This window comes from Salmo salar, chromosome 11, assembly GCF_965601325.2.
Source record: "Salmo salar chromosome 11, fSalSal1, whole genome shotgun sequence".
NCBI lineage: Eukaryota > Metazoa > Chordata > Actinopteri > Salmoniformes > Salmonidae > Salmo > Salmo salar.
Window position 1 is genome coordinate 29,039,538 of NC_138301.1, and position 12,016 is coordinate 29,051,553.

Consider the following 12,016-nt stretch of genomic DNA (forward strand, 5'->3'; position numbering starts at 1 on the left):
GCTTAGCTACAGTGGGCACAGAGACTGAGGCAGGGCTCCCACGGGGTTCTTTGATGTTCAGATCAGATGATGTTCCCACTTTAGAATGTAATATCTTAAGCCACATTATACAGTAGCATCATGTCCTGTTCTTGGCATGTAGGGTGTGTTATGTCTGTTCAGTTCCATGTTCTAGTCATCCACCTCCTCAACCAGTCCTGGGGCTATGTTAGCACTTTCCCATGACAATGATTTGCATCCAAGCCCCAAAGTATTTTGTGTCTGTGCCTTATGCTTATTTATACACTGGATTCTTGACGTAGCTTACTGTAATATATCTACTGCTGTACATATCTACTGCTGTACATATCATTCTTAGTTGATCTTGTGTACATTCTCCCAGTGTACATAGATATAGTTTGCGTTTGATTACTGCTACAGTGCTATTTGGGTTGTTAATCAGATTCGTCCCGCCGTTGTTGATTTCTTGTCGTTTTTTTGTATTTTCTTACATTTTATTTGACATTTTACTGCATTGTTAGGAGCTAGTAATATTAGCATTTCGCTGCACCTGCTACAACATCTGCTAAACTGTGTACGCGACCAGTAAACTTATCATTTGGTTGCGTGTGTGTTCTTACAGTGGCGCTGCCCCCGGAGAAGACGGTGGACAGTTGCTGTGTGGAGGAGAAGATGCAGGGGAGAGAGAACCAGGTGCCCACAGGCACACAGAAACAGCTCCAGTTTGAAGTGAGTGTGAAGTTGACCTGTGAACCATTTTTTTACGTTTACATTTTAGTCATTTAGCAGACGCTCTTATCCAGAGCGACTTACAGTAGTGAATGCATACATTTCATACATTTTATTTTCTGTGCTGGCCCCCCGTGGGAAACGAACCCACAACCCTGGTGTTGCAAACACCATGCTCTACCAACTGAGCTACAGGGAACCACCAACGTGGACCATTTATTAGTGCTTCTGGGAAAAACTAGAGCAACAATATAATACTCTTTCAGGGATGGAAGGAGGCACACTTGCACACAGTCGTGAACGTATTGATACTTATATTGCAATGCGATTCGTTTCAGGAGCTTGAGTGTGCCGTCTCTGTAGAGGAAGACAACAGACAGGAGTGGACGTTCACGCTGTATGATTTTGACAACAATGGCAAGGTCACCAGAGAGGTAAGGGTTCAAACACATTTTATATTCAAACATACTCTAATACATAACAGGGCTTTCCTTTTCTTTACCTGCCCATGATCTTTTCCTCTTTCAAACTAATACACACATGCAGATACATAGACTAAGTGAGACACAACCAGATGAAGTTACATACATCCATTTCAATAATACAGCCACTAGGAACCAAAGAGACTTTTTCCTTCCCAGCGATAGATACCTAGTGGCGGGCTGCTGCCTTGTAAAGATCTGAGCAGTGCAGTCAGAGAGGCCTGTATTTTTGGAGAGCTGAGTTGAAACGGTGTGAAGAGACTGAAGCTGTCCTCTGTGTAGTGGGATGGTTGGATCTCCAGTTTCTTTGGCATCGCCCATGGCCCCGCGGCACATGAGACGGCAGGCGGCAGCTCACACAAAAAGAAGAAGAAGAAGGAAATAGCTTTCTTCTCCAGCTCCCTTTTTTTTATTTCTTCAGACGTATGAAAAAATGGAAAACTAAAAATGACATAGGAGGCTTTTTTACGTCTTAGCGTTTGAAACGGTATCTGGAGCCAGTCCCCAAAGAGCTCATAATAGGCCTTTATGTTGCATTCAGAGAGAGGCAAGGCAATAGGAATGCAGGCATTTGGACGTTTTAGAGGAGCGAGAGCAGAAGCTAGGCTAACAGGCCCAAAAAGGTCCCAATTTCTGAGTGGTTTTGTAAGACCCTTTTCTTGGCAGTGGCAGTCCAGGGAACATTAGTAGAAATGCAGTAATTACCTTCAGAGGGAAAATCCTAACAAGACTTGAAATATGTATAATTAAACATACTATGTTATTGATCCATCTGTGGATGTTCATGTTGCTCTCTTCCTGAACAGGCTTTTAAAGACTTAAGCGAGTACAGATTTCAGATGTCTGCTCTGTGCTCACTGACTTTGTGTGTGGCTGTTATTCGGCCTTTCTACGGGAATCCCATCCTACAGAATTTTCCCTCTTATCGTCTCTCTGTCTATGTCTGACTCTTAGCCCTGAGGCAAAGGTCTGTGCTATGGCCCTCAGCTACTCGACTCTTTCAAAGAGCGAGAAAGAGAGAGATATTGAGAGGGAGATAATACTTTTAAAAGCTCTTAATTGAACCACTGCGAAAGTTACACTAACCACCATAAAAAGCCTACAGAGAGAAAGAGTAATGAAAGCTCTACCTATTAAGAGCAGAGCTGCTATAGAGTGGGTTGTGCATCAGTTCATCTTTTAGCACTTCTCCTCCCATCTCCCAGACATATCTTGTTGTGCATTTATCCCATCTTTGTACTCCCTGCCTGATCACTTTACAGGGAGAACACTGAAATAAAACAACTGACAACTCAGCATGTTCTTCTCTTCATCTCTCCTGTTTGTCTGTAACATGCTAGACAGACTACAGTAACTGAGTTGTCGGCTGTGCACTAACTCAAACCATCTCACTCTCTCTCTCTCCCTCCCCTCCTCAGGACATCACCAGCCTGCTCCACACCATCTATGAGGTGGTGGACACGTCGGTCAACCATTCCCCCAGCAGCAGCAAGACACTGCGGGTCAAGCTCTCCGTCGCCCCCGACCCCAGCCAGCGCTGGCAGAGCTGCACTCAGGGCCCCGCAGGTAACCACCAGGCTGGGGGAGGATCACAGGGCTGGGAAGGGGGAGGGAGGGAGGATGGGGAGATAGAGGGGGAAGAAGAGGTAGGGGAGGGGAGAGAGCAGTGTTCTTTGGGCTCCCCTACTTGACTGTTCTGCTGTCAGCACATCCAGAGTCTTGTTTGTTGTCATGCGGAAAGGCACCTGCTTTAGGCATGTCAGACTCCTCTCTCTCTCTCTCTCTCACTCTTTGCCTGTGTCTCCATCTCTTCCATTGCTCCATCTCTCCGGCACAATGGGGTTCATTTTTAATGATGGGAGTAGTGACAGAGCTGAGAACCCCCCAGTGCCTTCAAATACTCCGAAAGAAACCTTAAGAGATGCACCAACTCCGTTTGATAACCACAACCATTTTATTTTTCTCCAAAGTGTTTCTTCTTCTCCCTCACCCCCCACTTCTCAGAGCTGTCGGTAAAATATAGCTACATTCAACGTAACTTTTCTAACTGACGACTTGGTAAACAAGTATTGAGAATTTAAAAAAAATTGCTACTAAATATGACGCCCTGTTTGTTTACTTCCTGTTGTTGTGTCTATTTATAAAAGCGATTCAAAAGAAGCAGGCTTTGAAAACGAAACATTAGCTGGCTGTCTTCACGCACATTTCAGCTGTCTTCAGGCTAATTTCAAACCACAACACTTCATTAATACACTCTGGGTTATATATACAGTACCAGTCAAAAGTTTGGACGCAACTACTCATTCCAGGGTTTTCTTTATTTTTACTATTTAATAGTGAAGACATCAGAACTATGAAATAACACATATGGAATCATGTAGTAACCAAAAAAGTGTTAAACAAATCAAAATATATTTTATATTTGAGATTCTTCAAAGTATCCACCCTTTGCCTTTGTGGAATTTCTTTCCTTCTTAATGCGTTTGAGCCAATCAGTTGTGTTGTGACAAGGTAGGTTGTAGTATGCAGAAGATAGCCCTATTTGGTAAAAGAACAGCTCAAATAAGCAAAGAGAAACGACAGACCATCATTACTTTAAGACATGAAGGTCAGTCAATCCGGGAAAATTTGAAGAACTTTGAAAGTTGCTTTAAGTGCAGTCGCAAAAAACATCAAGCGCTATGATGAAACTAGCTCTCATGATGACCGCCACGGGAAAGGAAGACCCAGAGTTACCTCTGCTGCAGAGGATAAGTTCATTAGAGTTACCAGCCTCAGAAATTGCTTCACAGAGTTCAGGTAACAGACACATTGAAACATCAACTGTTCAGAGGAGACTGTGTGAATCAGGCCTTCATGGTTGAATTGCTGCAAAGAAACCACTACTAAAGGACACCAATAAGAAGAAGAGATTTGCTTGGGCCAAGAAACACGAGCAATGGACATTAGACTGGTGGAAACCTGTCCAAATGTGAAATTTTTGGTTCCAACCGCCGTCTGTTTGTGAGACGCAGAGTAGGTGAACGGATGTTCTCTGCGTGTGTGGTTCCCACCATGAAGCATGGAGGAGGTGGTGTGGGGGTGCTATGATGGTGACACAGCCTGTGATTTATTTTGAATTCAAGGCAGACTTAAACAGCATGGCTACCACAGCATTCTGCAGCATTACGCCAGTCCCACTAAGCGCAAACCAGATGGGATATCATTTGTTTTTCAACAGGACAATGACCCAACACACCTCCAGGCTGTGTAAGGGCTATTTGACCAAGGAGGAGAGTGATGGAGTGCTGCATCAGATGACTGGCCACCCCAATCACCTGACCTCAACCCAATTGAGATGGTTTGGGATGAGTTGGACTGCAGAGTGAAGGAAAAGCACTCAACAAGTGCTCAGCATATGCGGGAACTCCGTCAAGACTGTTGGAAAATCATTCCAGGTAAAGCTGGTTGAGAGAATGCCAGGGATGTGCAAATAAGTCATCAAGGCAAAGGGTTGCTACTTTGAAGAATCTCAAATATATTTTGATTTGTTTATTTCATAGTTTTGGTGTCTTCACTATTATTCTACAATGTAGAAAATAGTAAAAATAAAGAAAAACCCTTGAATGAGTAGATGTGCCCAAGCTTTTGACTGGTACTGTATATATTTTTTCTTTGTCTTATATGAGGCCTGGAGTAAATAAATGAAGTATTGAACAAAGGTTTCTTTCTTCTGAGAGAAATAGATCTGCGTGCGTGTGTGTGGCTGCTCTTTTTGATAATGTGCTGCTCACTCTCTCACAGACATGCCCCACCCCAGAACCAAGACTGACAGGTGCATTGAAGACCTTAAAAGTGCGGAGAAGAAGTCTCGTGCCCTCCTCAGGTAACAGATGTTTTACAGCCTGCATCAATGTTTTACAAGACAATAATGTATATCTGTGCATTTTTGACACTAATAACATTTATTTTGACACCGACAGAATGTATGTTTTGCAATACATCATAGAGAGCTAAAATACTGCTTCAAGCTGTTGTAAAGTCCCATCTCTCTCCCCTCCAGGCGTCATCACAGTGACCACCACACTATCCAGCACCAGGTTCTGACCCAGCAGGGTCAGGGTCACAGTCAGGGCTGCCAGCGCCACTGTGTGGATGAGAACCTGGAGCGCAGGAACCACTACCTAGACCTGGCCGGCATCGAGAATTACACATCCCGCTTTGGAGCAGGTGAGCTGGCCCAGGTGGGCTGGTCCGGGGGGGTAGAAAGCCAGAGGGATGGGGGGGCTAGGGCCGGGGGTGATGATGGAGAGATTGGAGACTAGAGGCACTGACCGATCATAGCACCGCGGTACTTTGAAGCTGTGTCCAGATAGAGAGAGGCCTTCATTACCCCAGCACCTGCTTGGAGGGAGACAGGCAGGTAGGTCTGGCCAGTAAAACATCTGGACCCACCAGGGCACAATACGATATGTCTTCAGGAGCCAGGCCTCGTCATGAAGTGAATTAAATTCTGTTTATTATGGGACTGCTTTTGTTTAAATGTCTGTGTTGACGGGAGGATTTTTTTAGTGTGACCCCCTCTAGTTCAAAGTAGAAAAATACACTTTGTCCCGTGAAAAAAAGAAAGCAGAAAAAATGGAAAAAGTTATTAAAATAGTATTGGAACTGGTAATATTAACGTTTATGAGTTCTCCGTCTTTCAATTAAGTTATTGATGTATCAATTGACCCATCATGGGTTATTTATCCTGTGCTGTATTTCTCCCCTCTCCAGCCCCCACCACAGAGCCTGTGAAAGCAGAGCCACAGACCCGACCATCGAACCAGACCAGGTCTCGCTCTCATGAACCAGAGAATGGCCAAACCTACTCCCACCACCGTCGCTCACAGGTGGCCATGGAGAGCAGCGCTGCCCCAGGCCCTGACACCCTTTGTCCCCCACGACCGAGTAAAGACTCAGGTAAACACGCCCTGCGCTCCCCCAAGACCCACAGCCGCACGCACCCCACACAGACCACCATGGGCAGAGTGATGAGGAGCAGAGGGGCCCCACCTCCCCCAGCCCTACCCAGCCAGGCCCCCCCTCACCAGTCCTCAGCCCCCTACCGCAGGCACAAGCAGAGGGCCAAGGAGGGCCAACAGCAGTACCGGGCTCTGGGGGCTCCAGTGGGGCCTGTGGTGGAGAAGGAGCAGGTGAGGGACCTACCTAGTGTGCTCCTCTATGAAGGAGGGCTGGCCCAGATGGTTCAAAGGCACGAGCATCATCACCACCATGAACACCACCACCACTACCACCACTTCTACCAGTCCTGAGGCAGCCAGCCAGCTCCCTGCCCTGCTGCCCCCAGCCCCAGAGCAACTTCTCACAGCCCCACCTCAACTTGGCTCCACTGCCAAGCCAGTAGACTCTACAGACACAGGCCCCTCCCACACAGCACAGCAACAGCACAGCCAGAACTGTGTCACTGTTAGGGGGAGTTGGGTCTTGCATGGCCCTGTGGGCTAAGAGGACAGAACATCAAGAGGAGTTGGACAGACAGGGAGAGGTGCAGGGTGAAGAGGGTTATTATGGGGTTGTCCAGGCATGAAGAGTCCCTTTGAGGCAGCGGGACAGTTTCTTGGTCTTCAGGCCTGCCATGAACCAGGAGCAGGACTTGGCAGAGGGATGTAACAGGGGAGCCTGAGAGGAACAGAATGAGAAAAGAGACTTGGCTGTAATCCTTCAGAGGACTCCTCTCATCCCTCTCTGTCTGTCTGGTTCTCTGAAACCCTCTACTCTGATGGACTAGCTGACTTTACGAAGCCATACTGGCACTGCCATCCTCACATATCTCTACGTTTTGGGGAATGAGAAGTGAGGGTCTGGTTTGGAGAGTGAGAGAGATTTGTGTGTATGAATATACAGTGTGTGTGTGAGAGCATGTGTTACCTGTCTGCTGTGACACACCTATCGTCACTGAAAACCACTTGAAAAGCACTTGTGGGTGCAGTTGCATTGGAGACACTTTGGGCTGTCAGAACAGAGGACTGACAGGCATCGGCTGGATATGATGAAGACAAGATCATCCAGCTCCTGAATCTCACATGCAATACAGGACCCTCCCTGAGAGAACGATGTTGAAATGTTCAGTGAGAATAGAAGACTGTAATCAGCTGCTACCTCTAGTGTTATTAATGGAATTGTTGGTGTTATTATTATTGTTAATAATCAGATGCTATTTTTCAGTTACATTTTATTTTATTTTTTAAAGATGACACAATCTGCAGTAATGTAGTGTTGAAACGCTCCTACATTTTTTTACCTACATATTGTATGTACATATATTATCAACATTATAAGCTTTATTTATAATGTGACGTTTGTATCAACAATCTACATTTATTTCTCACTCAAACCCATTTTCCCGATGTACCATATTGAAAGACCACTATGTATACAATTTAGACCATCAAAGATACAACTCTGACTCCCTCTAATATCACCACCTAATATCACCACACACAGTTCTTTCACACAAATGATCAGTGTACACCTTCTCAAGTACATCTCTGCCTTCTGAACAGTGTCTGTCTAATCGTTGTGGTTAGCAGTTCACAGTAAGGCTCTTTCTCATTAGCTGAATCATAAGTATGTGGTGGTTGACAATCCACAGCAGTCCCATGATCCTCCAGGTCTGATCATAACACATGACCCTAACCGCTGTCCCCCCATGAGGCATCCCCCTGTCCCCAGCTGTCAGCACCCGTTTCCCCAGCTGTCAGCACCCGTTTCACCAGGCTGCCATCACGCCATGTGTCCCCAGCACTCAGGCAACAAAGCTCTGTTTATGACGCTGGCTGGACAGGGGTGGAGGCTCTCAGCTGTCTGTCTCATTCCTCTGGTGCTAGGTGACACCAGGCCCAGCCCGCAGGCTCCACCAGGACCATAACTCACCCTGCTGAAGGCCTGCTGTCAGACAGGCAGCTTCAACCACACAGGACCTCTCAGATCCTCTCCCACCCTAGGTGAACCATCAGAACCCTACACCACTGTTTAGGACAGGTCACTACGGTATGCCTGCATCTGGGTCCAGGAGCTCCTGACCGAGTATAATCTGGCCAGGGTAAAGAGGAAAATACTGTAATCAGCAATGTTCCCTCTATTTTTTTTTCGTCACTGAGCAAATTTCAGGTCTGCTGAGCGCAAACTTGAACATTGTGAAAATTTGGTGCAACTTACGAAGCACGTTTAATGTGAACACTGAGGCTGTACCCGCTAGGGTACACCTTTAACAGTGGTCAAGTAGGCTACTGTGGCTATTTGACAATAATGTAGGCCTACTTGACTGGCCAACCATCAAAAACAATGGAGACAATTCATCCCATAATATGTTAACATGGAAATAGCTGTTCTATCGTTCAGCCTACAGTAGCAGACAATGTGTGGTGTTCAATGTAGGCCTACATTCTATGAGACTTTTGAAAAGTACATGCAGGGCTTGACATTAACCTCTTTATCCACTTGTCCTTCAGACAAGGAGGTGACTGAAAATGTTGTGGTGTTTGATGCAAGAATCCACTTTATGAAATTAAATGCATCATTATTCACATACTATTATTACAGAGAATCAGGCAAAATATTCTACCCTCTGCCAATTGGCTACACTGCCCCTTTAAGACAAATAAGCAATTTACCTGACTTGCTTTTCAAAGATGTCTAGAAATGCACACGTTTTGTGCTCTTGTAGGAAGCAATCACTCCCCCATTGCTGACTACAAATTATCTATAACTGGGCTAATAACTGACTAACTAGCGAAGGATATGAACACATGTACACACGTCGCTACATGTAGCTCTGGCTTTGATCTCAAAACAAACTCATCTACTCACCACCACTCATGCTGTGTAAACAGTCCAGTTCAAAGTGAATGGCACAGATCCATATATGGCAATGTCTATTTGCATATAGGCCTACTGCAGCTCTGATTGGTTATGGGGCACCGGTCTGTGTAGAGTACGGCCTATGTTGTGCCTGTCAATGCAATGAAATCCTACTCCGATGCGTTCTGCCTACAACAAATCTCTTGCATGGTTTTGTTTCGGTATGTTGCATTGAAAGTGGCTAATATTGCATTGATTCAATCACATTTCCCACAGTAAACGGAAACGTTGATCGTGTTAACTAATGTGGAAAACTCTAGAAAGTTCGCACTTCTTTGCGGGCTGATATTTATTCTGCATGACAGTCCTGGGTGAGCTGCACACCTGCACTCTCACGCATCTTAGAGGGAACATTGGTAGTCAGTATGAGCTAATAGACCTCACTACTGGCTATGCGTTGTGAGCAGGTGTGAAGAGTTCACAAATTCCCCTACAGGTGTGTTGAACCTCACACCAGGTGTGTGGACATCAAAGCTAACTTTCCACTCTGGGTCATGTATAGGTTTAGAGCTTTTACTACAAGTTTCCGTTAGTGTGTGTTTTGGGTCAGTTGAGGGAATCTGGTGCATTCCAGGCTTGTCCTGAGCTCCAGTGCTGCACTCCCTCACACAGCTGCAGGCTGTGCATTAGCAGAGGCACCAGTCAGGCTGGCCTCACCACGGGACACAGTCACCCACCTCAGCCACCCCCAAGGGGAACGCAGCTGCACCCCATTCCACAGCCCCTCTCTCCCCTACAACGCTGCCGCTCTGCGATCTGCTTGGCGCTGTCATCTGTCTGGTCTAGCATCGCAGCACCCCATCTGACAGGGCCCATCACAATACTATAACTCATGTTGTAGTCTTCACACCACGGCAACACCACAGCTAAACAGTAGAGGTGTTGATACTAGCACCTGCCCATAGGATAGACATGCTTAAGGTGGAAATGGCTTGTTGCTGCATTGGGGGCTATATCAAGCCAGGGAGAGGCAGAGGTCCCGTGTCTCCCTTCATGGTGGTCGTCATTAGGCATATGTGTGTGTGATGATGTCTGCAGTGATCCCCTCAGACAGACACCATGGCTAATAGGCAGGGATCTGCTTGGGTTCTCATCCTCAGTTAAACTTACAATCCCTCTGCCATCTTCCCCCAACACCACAGACACTAGATGAATGGTGCCATGTGCCTCTAGAGTACTGTGGTATTAGTGGGGCAGCCACTGGAACAGATATCTCTGTGGTGCGTTTGAAATGCAGCACTATTCCCTATATAATGTACAACTTTTGACCAGGGCCCAGGGTCTCTGGTCAAAAGTAGTGCACTGTGCCTCTTTAAAGGGACACTCCAGCTTCACCGGCACCTAAAGTTCTGCTCCAGAATGCTCCACTGTATCTTCTTCATCTGTAAATGTATTCAGTTTTGGTATTTACAGACAAGACTGAATTTAATTTTCTCACTGTATTCCACCACTAAGTTATGTTTTGTAAAATTAATGTATCTACATGTTAAACTAATGTAAATAGTATATGGACTGCAGAAAGGTTATACCAGTATCGTGTAGAAGGAATAAACGTATTTATAATAATTGAATGACTGAGCAAATATACAGTATTTCTTCCAAGCTATCACACTTGCCTACTATTTTGTCACTTCTCTACTGTATCCGCTGTGCCAATCAGTGCTAGCAGGGAAGGATAGTTGTCTCTTTCTCTCACTTCCTTCACTTCTTCTTTGTGATTGTTGCAAATGAAACATGTCTAGCACTTGCTGTTCAGTTCCTCAATAGCAGACCAGACCCTTTCTCTCTTTTCCCTAATGGCTTTTTCATGACTTTGTTTAGTTTATATAGATGGTTTTTGATTAATTGCTTTATTTATTTGATAGCAGAACTGTGCCAAGGGAGATACCCTTTCATTAAAGTATGAACCTGTTCCCTAGAATACGTCTGCTGACTCCTCTTTGTGTGGCTTTGTGCTGTGCGTATTTGTGTTGGATGTATATGGATGAGGGAGGGAGTGTGTGTGTGATCTAAACCACCGCAGGTCGCCTATCTGTGTGTCTTGGAATCTGTTTCTGCTGGACCTCTGTGCCAGTGGTGTTTTTTATGCATACATTTCCTCATGGTGTTTGTGCGTTTGGGTTTATTTCGGGCTGTTTTATCCGCTTGTGTGTGCGTTAGTCTGTGTGTGTGTGTTTTGATGTGCCGTGTATGTGTTTGTTTGATGTGGCTGAATGTGGGAACATGTGGGGATGAGGGAGTCGGAGGAGAGGGGAAGGAGGAGGGAGGATCCTTTCCATCCCACCCCATGGAGCCTCGGTGGGCTCCCAAATCTGGCTGGCAACAGCTGCCCGCCATGCCACGCTCTCTACATGCACACCCTTTGATATGCAGCTTAAGCTCTTATCTCTCATTGGGACGACCACAGAGTGTCCACGGCAACGTGACCTGCCATTCTCTCCCAAATACAGCCCATTTAAATCAACCATGTTTGTGTGTCTGGAGAAGTCGGCATCATGATAAACAGTATCTATCCCTCCGACACTGACACATCAAACCATTTCCAAAGCTCCCTTTCTTCATTTCATCTTTTAGTACATCAATCGTATCCCCAGCCCACTGCAGGGTCTACATGGAGATATGTTAGCCAGGAGTGGGTATAGAAAACACAGCAATATCTAAGATCAGTCTTTCAAAGTCATTCTTTGGATTCTTGCATTCGTGTGACTTTGACATGTCTTTTTGAACTCACTGGTATTATGTTTATTAACTAACGCAGAAATTGGAAATTGCACTGCTATAATTTCTAAGGTGTTTGATTTGCCCTGTACTGTCTAAGTATCTGCTCTGCTGAATTTCTGTTCTCCTTTTTGCCGTCTAATGTATGCGTCGCCTCCTGTTAATCCTCTCTGAGCAAAGCAGAG

At 45.7% G+C, this 12,016-nt stretch overlaps 1 protein-coding gene across 1 annotated transcript in view; it reads left to right on the plus strand.

The window, feature by feature from the left end:
- The window catches only part of LOC106562389 (protein naked cuticle homolog 1), a 40,440-nt gene extending 29,406 nt beyond the window's left edge, over positions 1-11,034 (plus strand). The window contains exons 5-10 of the mRNA XM_014127253.3: positions 623-729; positions 1,068-1,163; positions 2,630-2,777; positions 4,995-5,076; positions 5,254-5,420; positions 5,967-11,034. Coding sequence (XP_013982728.2) covers positions 623-729; positions 1,068-1,163; positions 2,630-2,777; positions 4,995-5,076; positions 5,254-5,420; positions 5,967-6,505 — 1,139 coding nt within the window. The 3' untranslated portion in view covers positions 6,506-11,034. The remainder of the gene's footprint in view (positions 1-622; positions 730-1,067; positions 1,164-2,629; positions 2,778-4,994; positions 5,077-5,253; positions 5,421-5,966) is intronic.
- The last annotated feature ends 982 nt before the right edge of the window (positions 11,035-12,016 follow it).